At 38.8% G+C, this 20,659-nt stretch overlaps 1 protein-coding gene across 1 annotated transcript in view; it reads left to right on the top strand.

The window, feature by feature from the left end:
• Nucleotides 1–12,657: 12,657 nt before the first annotated feature.
• LOC131963131 (dedicator of cytokinesis protein 9-like) overlaps nucleotides 12,658–20,659 on the top strand; it is a 67,282-nt gene continuing 59,280 nt past the window's right edge. The window contains exon 1 of the mRNA XM_059328279.1: nucleotides 12,658–13,012. Coding sequence (XP_059184262.1) covers nucleotides 12,845–13,012 — 168 coding nt within the window. The 5' untranslated portion in view covers nucleotides 12,658–12,844. The remainder of the gene's footprint in view (nucleotides 13,013–20,659) is intronic.

Below are 20,659 nucleotides of genomic sequence, written 5' to 3'. Positions count from 1 at the left end.
CTAGTAATTTTGTGATTTTTTCTGGTAAATTAGTGTTTTTTTTCTAGTAATTTTGTGATTTTCTTTCTGGTAAATTTGTGTTTTTTTCTAGTTTTTATGTGATTTTTTTCTGGTAAATTAGTATTTTTTTTTCTAGTAATTTTGTGATTTTTTTCTGGTAAATTAGTGGGGTTTTTTCTAGTAATTTTGTGATTTTTTTCCTGGTAAATTAGTATTTTTTTCTAGTAATTTTGTGATTTTTTTTCTGGTAAATTAGTGTTTTTTTCTAGTAATTTTGTGATTTTTTTCTGGTAAATTAGTGTTTTTTTCTAGTAATTTTGTGATTTTTTTCCTGGTAAATTAGTGTTTTTTTCTAGTAATTTTGTGTTTTTTTTCTGGTAAATTAGTGTTTTTTTCTAGTAATTTTGTGATTTTTTTCCTGGTAAATTAGTGATTTTTTCTAGTAATTTTGTGATTTTTTTTCTGGTAAATTAGTGTTTTTTTCTAGTTATTATGTGATTTTTTTTCTGGTAAATTAGTATTTTTTCCAGTAATTTTGTGATTTTTTTCTGGTAAATTAGTATTTTTTTCTAGTAATTTTTGGGGGGTTTTCTGGTAAATTAGTATTTTTTCCAGTAATTTTGTGATTTTTTTCTGGTAAATTAGTATTTTTTTCTAGTAATTTTTGGGGGGTTTTCTGGTAAATTAGTGTTTTTTTCTAGTAATTTTGTGATTTTTTTTCTGATAAATTCTAGATTATTTTCTGATAAATTAGAAGGTTTTTTTCTAGTCATTTTGTGATGTTTTTGTCTGGTGAATTGGTGATTATTTCCTCATAAATAAGTGATTTTTTTCTGATAAATTTGATTATTTTTTCTAGTAAATTAGTGATTTTTTTCTGATAAATTCTAGATAATTTTCTGGTAAATTTGTGACACCGACCGGCCCTGAGAGTGTGTGTCAGCAGCAGCGTCGTCGTGGTAACGCCTCGTCTCCTCAGCTGTCAGTCACTCTGACAGGTCGCTATCATCATGTAGGTCAGCAGTGCTAAAGCATCTGCAAATCTGCAGATTATCTCTGATTTTTTACGCTCTAATCACCAAATCCTCTAAAGAGAGTTCAGTCTGCACAGACAGAAGTCAGCTGGTGTTAAAGGTTCCACAGCAACATTTATTGTTTCTCAATATAATAAAAACTGAAAGGAAACAGCAAACTAATTGTCATTTTACTAATAACGAATGTAAGAGAGAGAAATGTCTGCATGATAGTGTAACTTCTGCTCATAGACGGTCTATGCAGGTGGAAGTCTAAACATCTGCAGTACAGGTGATAAGCCCCGCCCCCTCCAGGTTAAAAACAAACTAAAAACTTTTTGTTTTGTCACTTTTTGTCATTTTATGTATTTCTTATCGCGCTGAAGTGTTTTCTGATCAGTTAGTGGATTCAGTTAGTTAATTAATGCTACAAATCCTGATTGACAGCTGTTATTGGCTTGTGATGATGTCACTCTGGCTCCAAGTGACATCACCATGTAAGATGGCAGCGTCTCTGCTGAGGACGTTCTGGCTTCACTTCTGGTCTTTGTCCTGTTTATGGTTCAGATACTTTTCGTATGTGTCAGTTTATAGTCGTTAAGAGAGAAATTAGCTGCATGATACTGTAACTTCTGCTCATAGACGGTCTATGCAGGTGATAGTCAAAACACCTGGAGCGCCCCCTGGTGGCTGGCTGCAGTACAGGTGATAAGCCCGGCCCCCTCCAGCATAAAAACAAACTAAAAACTTTTTGTTTTTGTCATTTTAGTATTTCTCATCATGCTTTGATTCAGGTTTCAGTTAGATACTTAATGCTCCACATCCTGATTGACAGCTGTTATTGACTTGTGATTGGTGATTGTGACTCTGGCTCCAAATGACATCACCATGCAAGATGGCAGCGTCTGTGCTGATGATGTTCTGGCTTCACTTCTGGTCTTTATCCTGATTATAGCTCAGATACTGTAGAAGGTCTGTATTTATGGTCGTGATGCTGATAAAAACCCTGTAAACTGACAACAAAAAGACACTTTTATTGCTCAATAAGTTTCCACAAACAATGATTATGTTGTGGTGTGTTGATGCATAAGAACAAAGTGTTTTTCTGGCTTCACTTCTCTTCTTTCTACTGTTTTTCTACAGTTAAGATACTGTTGCTGTAAACTGACAACAGAAATACAGAATCTGTTTGTTTCTGTTTGTGCATAAAGAGTGAATGGAATAAAATATGTGAGCAGCGTTTCAACAGTTGGAAGTGATTATTAAACTTTACTGCTGCTCTGCTGACTGAAGCAGCTCTGGGCCACGCCTGCACCAACTATGCTGCTACAGAGAGAGTGTGTGTTAGAGAGTGTGTGAGTGTGTGTGTGTGTGTGTGTGTTAAAGTGTGTATTAGAGTGTGTGAAGTGGTCCTGAATCCAGCTGATTTCTAACATATGCAGCTCTGTATAATTGATGGTCTCCTGGTTATAAATAGAGCGGACACCTTCCATCATCTCATCCATTATTAAACACTCCACACACACACACACCATGATGTAAGACTTATATAATTCTCCTCTACGTTATATTAATAAAGCTCCACAGAGTCTCAGACTGGAACCTGAGCTGTGGAGGGAACTCTCTCAGGTCCACTAAACTCTCTCTCTCTCTCTCTCTATATATATATATATATGTATGTATGTATATATGTTTCTTTAGCGGTAGCAGTGTGTGAGTGTTGGAGTCAAACAGCTGCTCTGTGAGTTAACAGAGAGTCAGAAATAGAAGCGAGCAGCAACATAATGAACATAAACACTCTCAGCTTTAACCTGCTGATCCTCCTGATCAACAACTTAAAGACATTTCACACGTTTTCTCTGAGGACTTTGCAGCGATTTTGCAGCAACATGTTGCAGACGTGATCAGCTGATGTGTAATCCATATGGATCATGAATATCCTGCATAGTTAGACTGTTTCATGCAACATGTTAAATACTGAAGGAGTTTAAATCCCCTCACATGTTAATGAGCTCTGCTACAATAATAGGATGGGATTTTTTGAATTCATAACATTAAATTCACAAAAAAAATCACAAATTTACGAGAAGAAAATCACAAATTTACTAAAAAATAAAATCACATATTTACTAAAAAAAAACCCCTCATTCAAAAAACCCCTCATTCATAACATTAAATACAGGAAATAAATCCCAAATTTATCAGAAAAAAATCCCAAATTTACTTGAAACAAAATCACAAATTTATCAGAAATAAACACAAACAAATTTACTAGAAAAAATTACAAATTCACGAGAAGAAAATCCCAAATTTACTTGAAACAAAATCACAAATTTATCAGAAATAAACACAAACAAATTTACTAGAAAAAATTACAAATTCACGAGAAGAAAATCCCAAATTTACTAGAAAAAAAAATCAATTTGTGATTTTTTTTTTTAAACGTAATTTTTTTTCCTGATAAATTTGTGGGTTTTTTTTCTAGTAAATTTGGGATTTCTTTGGGTAAATTTGTGTTATTTTGTAAATTTGATTTTTTTTTTCAGTAAATTTGTGTTTTTTTTCTAGAAAATATGTGAATTTTTTTTAGTAAATTTGTGATTCTCTTCTCGTAAATTTGTGATTTTTTTCCCTCATAAATTTTGGATTTTTTCCTCCTAAATTGCACAGAGAAAAAACTGACTAGAGCACCAAATGTGTATCAATGAGCAGATAAAATCATCCCTGACAACCAAAGTAAATATGTATCTGTGTGTGTGTGTGTGTGTGTGTGTGTGTGTGTGTAAATTCCTGCTTCATGACTGATTTAAACGTGTTTCCAGTTTCCACAACACCAGTAAACGTTCTCTGATCCCTGCTCGTCGCCTGCAGGCACACAAAAAGGAAAAGTCTCTTCTTGTCTGGTGCCGCCTGGTTTTTATAGCTGCTGCTTCTGTCTCGGCCTGCCTGTTGATTCAGCAGAGAGAGTGTGTGTGTGTGTGTGTGTGTGTGTGTGTGTGTGTGTGTGTGTTAGAGTGTGTGTGTGAGGGACATTTCAACATATTGCAACATCTTCCTTTTGTTGTTTCTGTCAGAATCTGCAGAAGATTTCAAGCTTTTCCAGCAGATCTTCTGTCAGTTATCGTCTCATTACTCTGTTAATAATGCAGAAAGTCTGACAAGATAAAAGATCAGATAAAAACACACATTTTTAATACCGGCACCAGTTTTAAGAGGGAAATAATTCACCAATAACTGATTAAAATAGATCTTTTATGTGGATTTGTTTTACTGATATGACCATGCAAAGCTTCTCAAGGCAAAGCATATTTATTTGTATAGCGCATTTCATACACGTAGCAATTTAATGTGCTTCACACAAAAACAATGAAAAAAACATGAAATTTTAGCAATAATAAAAGTAAAAAGTAAATCATATATATACATATATATATATATATGTATATATATATATATATATATATATATATATATATAACACATGTGTTGCCTCCTGAGTTGAAATCACCCTGGTGACATCATCCTGTCACTGTGACATCATCCTCTCGCTGTGACATCATCCTCTCGCTGTGACATCATCCTCTCGCTGTGACATCATCCTCTCGCGGTGACATCATCTTCTCGCTGTGACTCACAGCAGACTGAGAAGAGTTTAATTCTCGGTGTTAAACTAGATAAACACTAGTAGATTAGACTATTAGATTGTATAAATTATATGTTGATTGTAATTCAATGATTGTAAATATTGCTTTCTTTTATTGTTATTAGTTTTTCTTTTCTTTTAAAATGAATAACAGAATTATAATAATCTATTGTAAATATTGCTTTCCTTATCTTGTTATCTTTTTTTTCTGATGCTTGCTTTGGCAATATATACATTGTTATGTCATGCCAATAAAGCCAATTGAAATGAATTGAGTAGAGTTAGTTTTCCTCTGGATAGAGTTAATCCATTATAATGAACTCTCAGTCCATAAAGAGTTGTTGTCAGAACCAAGTGTAAAAAGAAAGTGTCAGTAAATCAAACCTGTAGGTGTAAAGTTTAAATATTAACTGTGAACTTGTTAAACTCTGATCCTGTATTTACACGGTACAGCAGTCAGCTGGAGATAATAGAGCTACATCTCAACTTTTAACAGTTACACCTTTCAATAAGTACATGAAGTATCTGATAATACTGTATTTTAATATTAATATTACTCTTTTGCAGTGGTGAACCACGGTAACTTTACTCTGTTACCTGTTACTAACCACCCAAACACCTGCTAATAGCTTAATGAGCTAGCTTAATTAGCTAGCTTAATTAGCTAGCGGTTAGCTGGCGGTTAGCCGGCGGTTAGCATGCATGCTAGTCTCACTGTAACATAAAAAGTGAGTAACGGCAGTAAACTGTAGGTTTGGCTGTGTGAGATGAGTAATGCACTGTGTAACCATATATATTATTATTATATTTTATATATGTATTTATAAAACGTGATAAGATGATGCTATGGTTCGGAGTTGCTAGCTAGCGTGCTAAAGTGGTGATAATATTATATTTCTAAGTGTTATATGGTTTATCTTGGGAGACATTCAATGTCGCTTCCCTCAATGACATGAAATAACTAACATTATTTTCTTCTGTGCCTTATGTCTTTTAAATGTGTACACAGTAAAATCAGCACCCAGATTAACACTGTAAGAGTTGATTTTAACACTTTTAAAGTGTCTATATGCATTTATTTAACACTTTTTCGAGTGTTGGTACCTTTACACTGAGTGTGACTTTTGCAAAAAATTACTTTGCACAGGCATGAAAACACATATGCAATATGCATAATAATGATCTATAATAATGTTATTTGTGTCAAAAACGCCCCAACGGTCGCCATTTTCAAAACAAAAGTTAAGACCAAACTCTTTTTGGAAGCTTTCTGCAGTTAATGCACATTGTTTTTATGTTTTATATCTTTTTTTATTCTCTCATTTACTTTTAAACTGCCTATAATATTTACTCTTTACTTTACTTATTGCTAAAATTTCATATTTTTGTTTTTCATTGTTTTTGTGTGAAGCACATTAAATAAAACCAGCAGATTTATCTCTCTAACAGTTTAATTTCTCTGGTTTCGTCCCAGACTGAGCTTGTTACTCTAATAACCCAGATTCTGACCAATAATCATTAATGTTCAGCCTCATTCAGCTCCAAATCAAACTGTTGGCACATTTATCTGACATGAAGAGAAGCACACTGTTTTATTATTAATTATACACACATTAATGTTGGACTGAGACGTAAATGTCTCCTGTTTTTATTATTTTTTATTATCATTAGTAGTATTTATTCTTTTTTTTAAACAGCACCAGTCTAAAGTTTGACTCAGCTTCTCATTCTGTGGTTTTTCTGTAATTTTATTATATTATCTACATTATAGACATTAAAACTATGATGGAACACATTAAGATTAAGATTTCCTTTATTAGTCCCACAAAGGGGAAACTTCAAGAGTTACAGCATCAAAGTGGACAGCAAAAAAACATACAGCAGAATAAAGCATAAATATAAGAGGTGTTAGCAAATAAACAAGTATAAAATATAAAAAAGTATTAACAATTACAACAAAGATAAATTAGAAATGTATGAACAGAGTTTCTTTCCTTATTAATGTGTTTGACAGCATCAAAGAATCTGAAATATAAAACATATTCTGGTTTGTTTGACATGTTTTTGTTCACAACATAATTCTATAAGTGTTCCATCGTAGTTTTAATGTATTTAATATTAATCTATGATGTAGAAAACGTGTCTCTGTCTCAGTTTGTCCAACATCTCTTCAGTAGTTGATGTGAATCTGGACGTGTTTCTGCTTGTCTTCTATCGCTTCATTACACAATAAAAATGTTTTTCTGCTGACGTTAAAGAAAAGATAGCAACCTGTCAATCAAACAGAAGCCCCGCCCTGAATCCTCCCTGATTGGACCAGAATTTATTAAATGAACATGGTGCAGTATTGAAGAAGACTTGAGAGCATAAATGAATGATGAGAATCTTTTCTGAGCTCATAAACAAGTTAAAAGTCTGATTATTTTCCTGTTAACTCACCGATCAGAGCTGGAGTCGCCCCCTGCTGGCTGCAGCTGGTCACTGCTCTTTTAGAAACAACTCTTCTACTGCTTAGTGCATAAAATATCCTCCTAAAAACAAGCCATAAAAAATATTATGCATTCTGATATTCTTTCATTGTACTGATTATATCCCCCTACATCTGACCTAATTATTATTATAATTTAAATGCCATGTTTCTGTAATAACACCACCATGTTTTTAGATGAAGAAAAATCCTGAAAATATGAATGATTTTCAATATACTGCATGAAAAGTAAAAAAAAGTGTTGAATTATTGCAGCCTGGAACTTGAAAAAAACCTCACACATAGCAGAAAAAAACTCACAAATTTAGCGGAAAAAATCTCACAAATTTAGCAGGAAAAAACTCACAAATTTAGCGGAAAAAAATCTCACAAATTTAGCCGAAAAAAACTCTCAAATGTGCAAGAAAAAAAAACACATTTAGTAGAAAAAAAAATCACAAATTTAGCAGAAAAAAACTCACAGATGTTCAAGAAAAAAACTCACATTTAGCAGAAAAAACTCACAAGTTTAGCAGAAAAAATCTCACAAATGTGCAAGAAAAAAACTCACATTTAGTAGAAAAAAAACTCACAAATTTAGCAGAAAAAAACCTCACAAATTTAGCAGAAAAAAACACAGATGTGCAAGAAAAAAACTTACAGATGTGCAAGAAAAAAACTCACAGATGTGCAAGAAAAAAACTCACATTTAGCAGAAAAAAATCACAAGTTTAGCAGAAAAAATCTCACAAATTTAGTAAAAAAAAAAAACCTTACAAATGTGCAAGAAAAAACTCACAAATTTACCAGAAAAAACTGACAAATTGCGAGAAAAAAAACTGACAAATTTGCAAGAAAAAAACCTTCCAAATCAACAGTATTTTGAATGATTTTCAGTGTGTCAACCTGTAGAGTAACTATTGTTTGTCCTCAGTGTATTTCAGCCTTAAGCTGGAAATAACAAGAGACAATAAAAATACACAACCAGGACTAAATTCATGACAAATGCATGAACACAGACTTGACTATGAACACAAGAAGAATGAAAAGACCATAAATGCCCTGAGTATTAAAGCTATAATCACAGTGGACGTTATTTCCTCCGTCTGCAGCCACATTGTGACCATAAACTCCTCCAGACGAGTCTCTCAGGCCTCGTCCTGCTCGTCCTGCACAGGTTTTCCAGAGAGACTTGGCTGCCGAGTCGTCTCTAGTCTCTGCTGAGGCTGCAGCTCTCTGGGAGTTATTGGGACACACTCTGGCTGTTTCATGTGGAAGGTTTAGAGGAGAAGAGGAGGTCAGGATGGAGCTGTGTGTGTGTGTTTGGTTGGTTGCAGTGAGTCATCAGGCCTCAGTGTTGTTGCAGTAGCAGCAGCAGCCTGCAGGGGGCAGCAGAGACAAACCTACAGATGATCCAACAAGTCAACACAGACTGTGTGGAGGAGAAACTCTCAGTCTTTCTGCTGTAAATCTGATTCATTCATCCATGCAGCTGCTGTTAGTGGCATCATGATTTCACTCTTTTCTCTAAGATGTGCCTTGTTGCCAGGAGACCAATCTTTATCTCTCATATTTAATTTTTCTGCATAAAAAGCAGCATGTTGTTTGCACTTTAATCAGATAAAAACACACATTTTTGATACTGACTCCAGTTTTTAAGAGGGGAATAATAACTGATATGGTGGTTGTTTTAATTTTAAAATAGATCTTTTTGTGTGGATTTTGCAAAGCTATGACTGCAAAGTTCCTCAGAAAGTTTCTGACTCAAATAATATTATTAAAGATCATAATTATGCATATTTCATATGTGTTTACATGTGTATGCAAAATATATCTTTGCAGAAGCATGAAGAGCTAAAAAAAACTGTGTTTGATTATATGAGATAATAAGATTAAACATCAGTAAAGTTGTTGTTCTGTCAGTAATCAGATTAAAACCACCAGACTCATAGTTTCTAATAATAATAATCAGCTCTAATGCATCCAGAATACTTTCTGTCTCTTCAAGTGTGAAACTTTGGAGCAAACTGGAACCAGAAGTTCTTTATGGATGAGTTCAGTTCTATCTTTTCTAATCTAGTCTTGCCTAGTCCAGTCTTTCCATCCCCTTGTGCAGGAGTCTAGTCTTCTAGTCTAGTCTAGTCTAGTCTAGTCTAGTCTAGTCTAGTCTAGTCTAGTCTTGTCTTGTCTTGTGTGGTCTAGTATTTAATTTTTCAGCATAAAAAGCAGCATGTTGTTGAGGAGAAAATCCACGTTTCTAATGGAGAAACCATAAAGTTTTAGTAGTAAATGCATGATGTTAAGTGGATTAGAAGTGTGTTTCCAGCTGATCAGTGTGTGTTTGTGGCTTGTGATAAAGTGGTTCAGTGATCTGGTGGTCCGGTGCAGGCCTCGGTCTCCCCGCGGTGAGACGAGGTCACTGGGTTCATCTTGAGGTGCATTTTGTGTTTAATTAGTGTAATGCGTCCTGATGTAATGACTCTTTCTGCTGCTGAGGCTTTTTAAACTCTGCAGAGAAGAAAAGGAGCCAAGAAACGATCTGGAGAAGAACTCCTTCACCTCTTTCTGCTCACTTAATTCTCTCAGAGGATGGAGACTCTGAGATCTGGTCTGAAGCTAGAAGATGTAGAAATCCTTTGGTACCAAGTCTGTCATGCTAACATGGCTCTCTTCAGACACGCCCACTTTATACTGATAACATGCAGTTTTTGCTGAAACCATGCAGTTTTTCTCATGCAGTACATGCAGTAATTTTCGCTTATTTCTGCATACTGGGGTCCCTAAACAGTCTTTGAGCTGCATAAATCTGCTGTTTTTAGGTGTGACATGCCCGCTTTATGCACTTTATCACAAGCTGTTTGCTGCAGAACCCAGTCAGTGTTTCTCCTGCATTTAAATGTTTTATTTTTGCCTTTTCTAAAAATGTTCGATGTGATCTTTGTGCGTCCTGGGGTCCTAAACAGTCTGAGAGCTGCATAAATGGGGTCTGAGTGGAAAGCTGAGACTCTTGTGGGTTCAATGAGCCCAATTTTCTTCATTTTTTGATGATTTTAGTCCTCATAGTCGCGTTTCATTGCAGTGACTCTGCCTGCTTTATACTAATTATCATATACCAATCATGCAGTGTTTCTCCTGCAGTAAATGTGTTGTTGTGTCCTCTAGTGTGTGAGTCTTTGTGCATCCTGAGGTCTCTAAACATTCTGTGAGCTGCATAAATCTGTTTGTGAACCCTGGCTGCTTCTCTTCTCTGTTTCATCTGATACTTTATTAAATCTTTGGGCTGTTTTAGACGTGACACGCCCACTTTATGCACTTCATCAGAAGCTGTTTGCTGCAGAACCCAGTCAGTGTTTCAATCACCAAAACATGTGTTTCTTGCAGGAATCTTAAAAACGTTTTCGTTAACCAAATCATGCATTTTTCTCAAGGATTTTGAGTCTTAATGTGGTTAATTTTAGAGGAATTTCTTGACCATTTTTATGACTTGTCAAGTAAAAAGACATGGCAGAATTTAGCACCAAATCTGTGCAACAAATGGTCTCAAACCCAAAAGTTCTGCAACAATGTATAAGACATTATGACTGCTGGATGGAGGGCTGATGTGTGATGTGTTCTTGTTGTGGTTTGATGACACGGAGAGTTAAATGACTGTCACAGACGGAGCTCATTGTTGAGGGAGTTTGGGTGGTTTTGCACCAGAATAAATGAAGAATATATGTCAGAAAACCCACTTTATATGATGATGAAAGAATCTCTCTAACAGAGTTCCTCAGCAGAAGAGCAGAGCTTCATTCTGCCTCTTCTTTGTCCTCTCTCTTGCTTTTTAATCTTGTTTTCTCTTCTTACCCATTTTGCTGCATCATCCACTTAAAAGTAGGTGAGTGTGTCACCCTGCGGTGAAATATTCAGGAGAGGAATTGTGTTTGTGTGCATTTAAATGAGCCTTATATAAAGAAGCAGCCTGTCTCCTTCAGAGGAGGAGGAGGAGAGGACGGCGTGGTGCTGGTGATAATTAGAGGAGGATTCACTGAAGGGTTGCCAGGTTTGTGCTCTGACGCAGCACTGTGGGCCTGGCAACGTGGGTCAGGAGTTAATTTATTCCTCTTTGTGTCTGAGAGCAAGTCAGTGACATCAGAGGGATGACTGCATGGCTTGTAATCTCACCGTCAGTGGGAGAAAGAGAGAGAAAGAGAGAAAGAGAGAAAGAGGAAGGAGAGAGGAGAAGATTGTCTGCAGCAGCAGAGTGACGAAGCATGAACACTGTAAAAAATGTCTGTAGGTTTTAGGGTGAAAAACTACTAAACCATGACCGTAAAAGACGTAAAATGATGAATGAGTTAATTCAGTTTCAGTAACAATGAAACACTGTAAATGTTTATATCAGACAAAACTGTGTTTTTTACAGTTAAAAAACAAAGCAAAACATTACTCCACTGTAAAAAACTCTGGCAGCGTGTTTGTAACAAAAATATACTGTAATATATATATATATATATACATACAAGCATCACTGTCATTTTTGCATTTATTTTTTGTAAAAATACTTTTTCTCACTGTTAAATGTACTAAACACCATATCTCTAACAGAAATATAATGTAATATTTAATGGTAAAATCTTTAATTTATGCAGCATTTATATATATATATATATATATATATATATATATATATATATATATATATATATATATATATGTCTAAATTTTCCATAGCATAGCGAAAACAATGAAATCCCCTTTCATTTTTTTATATCAGTTTTTACAATGATCTCAAAACTTGATGGAAATAAATTTAAATGTTTTAAAATTTTGTAGAAATTCAAAAAGGAAAATTTATAAAATGAAGGTTATTTTAATGTTGCGGTAAGGACAATTGGCAAGAAAAAGTGATGAAAACTATAAAAAAATAAATATGTTCCAGATTAAAATCTTAACGATTATATACAATTTTGTGTACCTGTTAATATGTATTACACTCTGATGGTTAAAATTGAAATTCATCGAGGCTGATTTTTTTAATTTGGGAGAGTCAAAAGTGACCGTAGTTGCAGAAACACCCATAGAAGTGTTTTCTTGGCAGAACAGTGTTTATTTTGATGGGAAAACTTTTTATTTTTTACGGTAAAAAATTGAATAAAATGTCAATCTGAAAGGTGAAATCAACAGTGATAATATCAACCACAGCTGCTGGTTTTTACCATAAAAACAACAGTTGTTTTGTTTTTGTTTTTACAGTGCAGAGTCAGAGAAACTACCGAGTGGTGAGAGAGAGAGGGAGAGAGGGAGGGAGGAGGAGAGGGAGGAGGAGGAGGAGAGGAGGAGAAGTGAAAGTGACAGGCGAGAGAGCGTGATGGAGAGATAAATGACACGGCAGAGAAAAGAGGGAGAGAGAGAGAGAGAGAGAGAGAGAGAGAGGAGAGAGAGAGAGAGAGAGAGAGAGCGAGAGAGAGAGAGAGGAGAGAGAGAGAGCTGAGTGTGAGCGTCTGAGCATCCTCATTCATCCTCCAGCAGCAGCAGGAGGAGGAGGAGGAGGAGAGAGTCTACGCCCTGCTCCGCTCCTCAGCACCTCCTCATCCCTGCAGGAGCAGAGCAGGATGTCTGAGTGACTGGGAGACTTTTAAACAGACTTGTTAGACTCTTCTGGGCTCAGCTGGACTCTGGGAACTTGTGAGTCCAGTTTTTTCTGGTCTCTCTGCATGCTGGTGGAGGAGAGGAGGCGCCATGGGCTGCACCTCCTCCAGCGTGGTGCTCCTGGAGGGGCTGCGCTCCATCCTGGAGAGGAACTGTGGCTCTGTGAAGGGAACCGTGGAGGAGCTGGGGGCTCTGCAGGACCACCAGGACTCTCTGAGTCTGGGAGGGTCTCAGCTCTGGACCCCCACCACCGCCCTGGTAAATAACTCTAATATCACCTCGCTAAGGGTTCTCCTGCAGGTTTCTCCTGCAGGAGTAGTGACTCCCAGAGCTAAAATCGCACATAAAACATCTACCGTGATGTATTTCTGGAGGTAGAACTGAATACTTTACTCACTTACTGCACAAATCAGGATTCCAGGCACTCTTTTTGTGTTTTTTTCTGCAAGAAAAGAAAAGAATAGTGAGAATTAGTGACTAGAATCATAGTTTATTTTCTAAACATATATACTGTGATGTATTTCTGGATAATTTACACATTTCACAGATTAGCAGTTTTCTGGCTAACAATCTTCCTGATAGACTCCCTGAGGAAACAGTCTAGTCACTTCCACTCACACTTTTTGTGTTTTTTCTGCAAAAAAAAGAAAAGAATAGTGAGAATTAGTGACTAGAATCACAGTAGTTTCTTTTCTAAACATATAAAACATATACTGTGATGTATTTCTGGAGGTAGAACTGAATAATTGACACAGTTACTTCACAGATCAGCAGATTTCTATGCTAACAGTCTTCCTAATAGACTCCCTGAGGAAACAGTCCAGTATGTTTCATCAAAGCTGTTGAGGAGTCATGAGATCAGATTTATCTCTGCTACTTTAAGCTACTTCAAGCTTTAAGCTAGCTCCATTAGCCTGCAGCAGGCTGGCGTTAAATCAAACCGGTTTAATGGACAGAAGTGGATAGAGGAGTCACTATTATAAAGCATTATCACTTCTGGAGGCTCTGTTTCCTTTAGAGGTATTAAGCCTCTCAGTGAAAACACCAATTAGAGCGTCAGCAGCAGGAAACACAGAAACACAGCGCTGCATTAATACACTAACTGTATAATATCTCCGCTGGAAGACACAGGAAGCTCCAGAGGCCTCAACTACAGCCACACTCTCACATTTACTGCTTCCTGGAAGGAAAACTATCAAATATTTCCTAGAAAGCTTGTGTGGACAGTGTTGTAGTACTCTAGAGCAGCTGTTCTCAACCTTGGGGTCGGGACCCCAATTGGGGTCTTGAGATGATTTCTGGGGGTCGCCAAATCATTTAGGAAGTCAGCTCTGTCTCCACTGTGTTAAAGTGTTCATGTGTTAATGAGTTTTAGTCTTTTTGGTCACTTAATGTCTTTTTTTTTGGTAATTTTGTGTCTTTTTTTTTTACCTTTTTGTGGTCAATTTGTGTCTTTTTTGGTCATTTTGTGTCTTTTTCTGATCATTTTGTGGTCAATTTGTGTCTTTTTTGGTCATTTTGTGTCTTTTTTGATCATTTTGTGGTCAATTTGTGTCTTTTTTGGTCATTTTGTGTCTTTTTTGATCATTTTGTTTCCTTTTTTGGTCATTTTGTCTTTTTTTAGTCATTTGTGTCTTTTTTGGTCATTTTGTGTCTTTTTTTATCATTTTGTGGTCAATTTTTGTCTTTTTTGGTCATTTTGTGTCTTTTTTTTATCATTTTGTGGTCGATTTGTGTCTTTTTTGGTCATTTTGTGTCTTTTTCTGATCATTTTGTGGTCAATTTGTGTCTTTTTTGGTCATTTTGTGTCTTTTTTGATCATTTTGTGGTCAATTTGTGTCTTTTTTGGTCATTTTGTGTCTTTTTTGATCATTTTGTTTCCTTTTTTGGTCATTTTGTCTTTTTTTAGTCATTTGTGTCTTTTTTGGTCATTTTGTGTCTTTTTTTTTATCATTTTGTGGTCAATTTTTGTCTTTTTTGGTCATTTTGTGTCTTTTTTTTATCATTTTGTGGTCGATTTGTGTCTTTTTTGGTCATTTTGTGTCTTTTTCTTATCATTTTGTGGTCAATTTGTGTCTTTTTTGGTCATTTTGTGTCTTTTTTTTTAGAATGTTTTGGTCAATTTGTGTCTTTTTTGGTCATTTTGTTTCCTTTTTTTGGTCATTTTGTTTCTTTTTTGGGTGATCTGAACTGTGTGTGTGAGATTGTGTTCAGTGAGTGGGGGTCGTGGACAACATGCATGTTAAATTGGGGGTCGCGACTCAAAAAGGTTGAGAACTACTGGTCTAGACCACTTTCTGAAGGTCTGGTCTCAGAATCGACTGTATTTTTATTACTCGTCTTGTCTCGGACAAAGCCGACTTTGGATTTTATTCTAAGAACAAAACTGTGCATTTTTGGATTTATTTGTTAATATCATTATTGTGATTTAGAGTAAATCATATTGCTTCAAGTTCAACCAATAACGTCTTGGTCTTGTCTCGGTCTCTGCAAAATAGTGCACATATTGCTGAAAAAACCCACATATATAGTTCTACAAAACACCCAGAACAACCTGCTCCAGATCCAGTGAGTCTGGGTTTGTTTCCTCTTGTAGAGCTGAAGAGGAGACGCTCTCTCCAGCAGGAAACTGAAGCTGCTCCATCCTCCTTTATCTTCTACTGAAAACCCTCCAGACTCCTTTAACAAAACCAGTCTTTTTACTCAGCAGAGCACAGAAGTTTCTGGTCTTCTGCTAACATGCTCAATCAGTTGGCTTGTGTTATTGTGTGACGTTAGTGTCTTTAAAAAGGTTTGGACCAAACTCAGTGAGTTGTGGAGAAAATCGCTGTTTTATCATAGAGTCTGCTGGGTTTAAAGGGAGCAGAGGTGGATGTTAAAGCTGCAGTTCTCTGTTGTTAAGAGCTGTCAGAGAACAAGGTGAAGCTCTGAACATATTCAGGATGATCTTCCTGCAGCCGGAGGAGTCGCCCCCTGCTGGCTGGTAGACAGAATGCAGCTTCAGGTTCTGCTCTGCTTCACTGTAGAGGCTGCTGCTGCTGGCTGGCTGGTTCTGATGCAGCTTTTACTGGGTGGCTGTTTCTAAGGAGTCTACTCCCTCAGTTTGGTATGTTGTTGTTGTTGTTGTTGTAATATAGTAATACAGTTCCAGGATTCCTGCTGCTCCTCTAGATGTTCTAGGTGTGATCCCTGTGTGAAGCAGACTGGAGACTGTTGATGTTTCTGGGACTTTCTGCTCCTCAGCTGGTGTTTCTGCAGAATCTCTGACATCATGTAGACTCAGGGAACTCCCCTCTCTCTCTCTCTCTCTCTCTCTCTCTCTCTCTCTCCCTCCCTCTCTCTCTCTCTCTCTCTCTCTCTCTAACTCGTCCCAGATGTTCCTCCTGGATCACCTGCAGACACTAATCAGACTCATTAACCCTTTCATGCACAACAACATTCATTCCCCATGTTTTATTAATGCTGCTGTGTGTTTCTTTGCTCTTATCTTTTTTGAAATCCATTTATTGTATGATTGAATATTCTAAATATTCTTTGCATACCTTGTTTTTTATAACAACAGATCATTATTTACATGTTTCCCTTCATACTCAAGTTAATGGAGGAAAACCTGGAATACTCAATGATTAAATTAATTTATTGTAACTCAGTCGGGTCACTTTGGAGCCATGTGGTGCATCAAAGGGTTAAAGGACCTTCTGCAGCTTCAGTGTGACGGACAGAGGGTGTGTGTGTGTGTGTGTGTGTGTGTGTGTGTGTGTGTGTGTGTGAGGGGAAGTTTCACCTCTTTATTCCTCCAGAGTCTCTCCAAACCCCCAAACATTACGTCAACCTGCCCTGATGCAATCCTCCACAGAGCAGAGTGACGCTCCACAGCTCCGTCTGGGTGTGTGTTACAGTGTGTGGGTGTGTGTGTGTGTGTGTGTGTGTGTGTGTGTGTGTGTGTGTGTGTGTGTGTGTCCCTGGAGAAGGGTGTGTTCATGATCTAATGACTTCAGGCTGTGTAGAAACACATCCATCCCTCTGCTTTCACTCTTTCTCTCACTTTCTTTTTCACGTCAAACTCTCTAACGCAGATGGTCCACACACACACACACACACACACACACACCCTCATTGTAACAGTGAATTTCCTAGCAAGGTTCTAAAAGTTTTGGATTTTTCATCAGTTTTAGTTTTAATTTTCTTGTGAATTTTTGTTTTCAAATCCAGTTAGTTTTAATGAGTTTTTAGAGTGAGTTTACTAGTTTTAGTTTAGTTTTTTTTTTTTAATGCTTTAGTTTTAGTGTAGTTTTTATTAGTTGTAGTTTTTTGTAATGGGGTATTTGTTGGGTGGGAGATTAAAAGAGGTCACAGTAAATTTTGCCTTTATTTCCTTTGTCTGATCCATCTTCATTATGTATGAAAAAAGTTGACAAAGAGGAAAACGAAGGACATTTTCACTATAATTTTAGTTAGTTTTGTAACCACACAATACAGTTTCAGTTAATTATCATTATCATGTAACCTTTAACCCTTAAAACAAAGTCTGAAATCTCAAAAAAAACCTTTAAAGAAGTGAGGACCGGCTGAAATGTCCTCACTTTGCAAAAATGTCCTTACTCTGTTGGTTAAAAACGTGTTCTGGTCCTCACTATGTAGGAAGAACAAGAACACACACACACACACACACACACACACAGACACACACACACACAGAGACACACACAGGGACACCCAGGGCCTGGTGTTGCTGGTACGAGGCCAGTGTTTTAGCTGCAGGAGTCAGAATGAGAGCTGAGGCTGAATGAACTGATGAGCTCAGCGTCAATGACAACAGGATGATTATCAGCTGAGTGGTGACGCTGTCTCTGAGGACACACAACCAGGACACACTACCAGGACACACAACCAGGACACAACCAGGACACACAACACAACCAGGACACAACCAGGACACACAACCAGGACACACTACCAGGACACACAACCAGGACACACAACACAACCAGGACACACAACCAGGACACACAACCAGGACACACTACCAGGACACACAACCAGAACACAACCAGGACACACAACCAGGACACACAACCAGGACACACAACCAGGACACACAACCAGAACACAACCAGGACACACTACCAGGACACACAACCAGAACACAACCAGGACACACAACCAGAACACAACCAGGACACACAACCAGGACACACAACCAGGACACACAACCAGGACACACAACCAGGACACAACCAGGACACACAACCAGGACACACTGAGGACACACAACCAGGACACACAACCAGGATACACAACCAGGATACACAACCAGGACACACAACCAGGACACACTGAGGATACACAACCAGGACACACAACCAGTACACACTGAGGATACACAACCAGGACACACAACCAGTACACACAACCAGGATACACAACCAGGACACACAACCAGGACACACAACACAACCAGGACACACAACCAGGACACACAACCAGGACATACTGAGGACACACAACCAGGACACACAACCAGGACACACAACCAGGACACACAACCAGGACATACTGAGGACACACAACCAGGACACACAACCAGGACACACAACCAGGACACACAACACAACCAGGACACACAACCAGGACACACAACCAGGACACAACCAGGACACACAACCAGGACACAACCAGGACACAACCAGGACACACAACCAGGACACACTGAGGACACACAACCAGGACACACAACCAGGACACAACCAGGACACACAACCAGGACACACTGAGGACACACAACCAGGACACACAACCAGGACACACTGAGGACACACAACCAGGACACACAACCAGGACACAACCAGGACACACAACCAGGACACACAACCAGGACACACTACCAGGACACACAACCAGGACACACAACACAACCAGGACACACAACCAGGACACACAACCAGGACACACTACCAGGACACACAACCAGAACACAACCAGGACACACAACCAGGACACACAACCAGGACACACAACCAGGACACACAACCAGAACACAACCAGGACACACTACCAGGACACACAACCAGAACACAACCAGGACACACAACCAGAACACAACCAGGACACACAACCAGGACACACAACCAGGACACACAACCAGGACACACAACCAGGACACAACCAGGACACACAACCAGGACACACAACCAGGACACACAACCAGTACACACAACCAGGATACACAACCAGGACACACAACCAGGACACACAACACAACCAGGACACACAACCAGGACACACAACCAGGACATACTGAGGACACACAACCAGGACACACAACCAGGACACACAACCAGGACACACAACCAGGACATACTGAGGACACACAACCAGGACACACAACCAGGACACACAACCAGGACACACAACACAACCAGGACACACAACCAGGACACACAACCAGGACACAACCAGGACACACAACCAGGACACAACCAGGACACAACCAGGACACACAACCAGGACACACTGAGGACACACAACCAGGACACACAACCAGGACACAACCAGGACACACAACCAGGACACACTGAGGACACACAACCAGGACACACAACCAGGACACACTGAGGACACACAACCAGGACACACAACCAGGACACAACCAGGACACACAACCAGGACACACAACCAGGACACACTACCAGGACACACAACCAGGACACACAACACAACCAGGACACACAACCAGGACACACAACCAGGACACACTACCAGGACACACAACCAGAACACAACCAGGACACACAACCAGGACACACAACCAGGACACACAACCAGGACACACAACCAGAACACAACCAGGACACACTACCAGGACACACAACCAGAACACAACCAGGACACACAACCAGAACACAACCAGGACACACAACCAGGACACACAACCAGGACACACAACCAGGACACACAACCAGGACACAACCAGGACACACAACCAGGACACACAACCAGGACACACAACCAGGACACACAACCAGTACACACAACCAGGATACACAACCAGGACACACAACCAGGACACACAACACAACCAGGACACACAACCAGGACATACTGAGGACACACAACCAGGACACACAACCAGGACACACAACCAGGACACACAACCAGGACATACTGAGGACACACAACCAGAACACACAACCAGGACACACAACCAGGACACACAACCAGGACACACAACCAGGACACACAACCAGGACATACTGAGGACACACAACCAGAACACACAACCAGGACACACAACCAGGACACACAACCAGGACACACAACCAGGACACACTACCAGGACACACAACCAGAACACAACCAGGACACACAACCAGGACACACAACCAGGACACACAACCAGGACACACAACCAGAACACAACCAGGACACACTACCAGGACACACAACCAGAACACAACCAGGACACACAACCAGAACACAACCAGGACACACAACCAGGACACACAACCAGGACACACAACCAGGACACACAACCAGGACACAACCAGGACACACAACCAGGACACACTGAGGACACACAACCAGGACACACAACCAGGATACACAACCAGGATACACAACCAGGACACACAACCAGGACACACTGAGGATACACAACCAGGACACACAACCAGTACACACTGAGGATACACAACCAGGACACACAACCAGTACACACAACCAGGATACACAACCAGGACACACAACCAGGACACACAACACAACCAGGACACACAACCAGGACACACAACCAGGACATACTGAGGACACACAACCAGGACACACAACCAGGACACACAACCAGGACACACAACCAGGACATACTGAGGACACACAACCAGGACACACAACCAGGACACACAACCA

Source organism: Centropristis striata, chromosome 24 (assembly GCF_030273125.1).
Source record: "Centropristis striata isolate RG_2023a ecotype Rhode Island chromosome 24, C.striata_1.0, whole genome shotgun sequence".
Lineage (NCBI taxonomy): Eukaryota > Metazoa > Chordata > Actinopteri > Perciformes > Serranidae > Centropristis > Centropristis striata.
The sequence above is the reverse complement of the archived record's forward strand: the minus strand, read 5'-3'. Positions and strand labels throughout refer to the sequence as shown.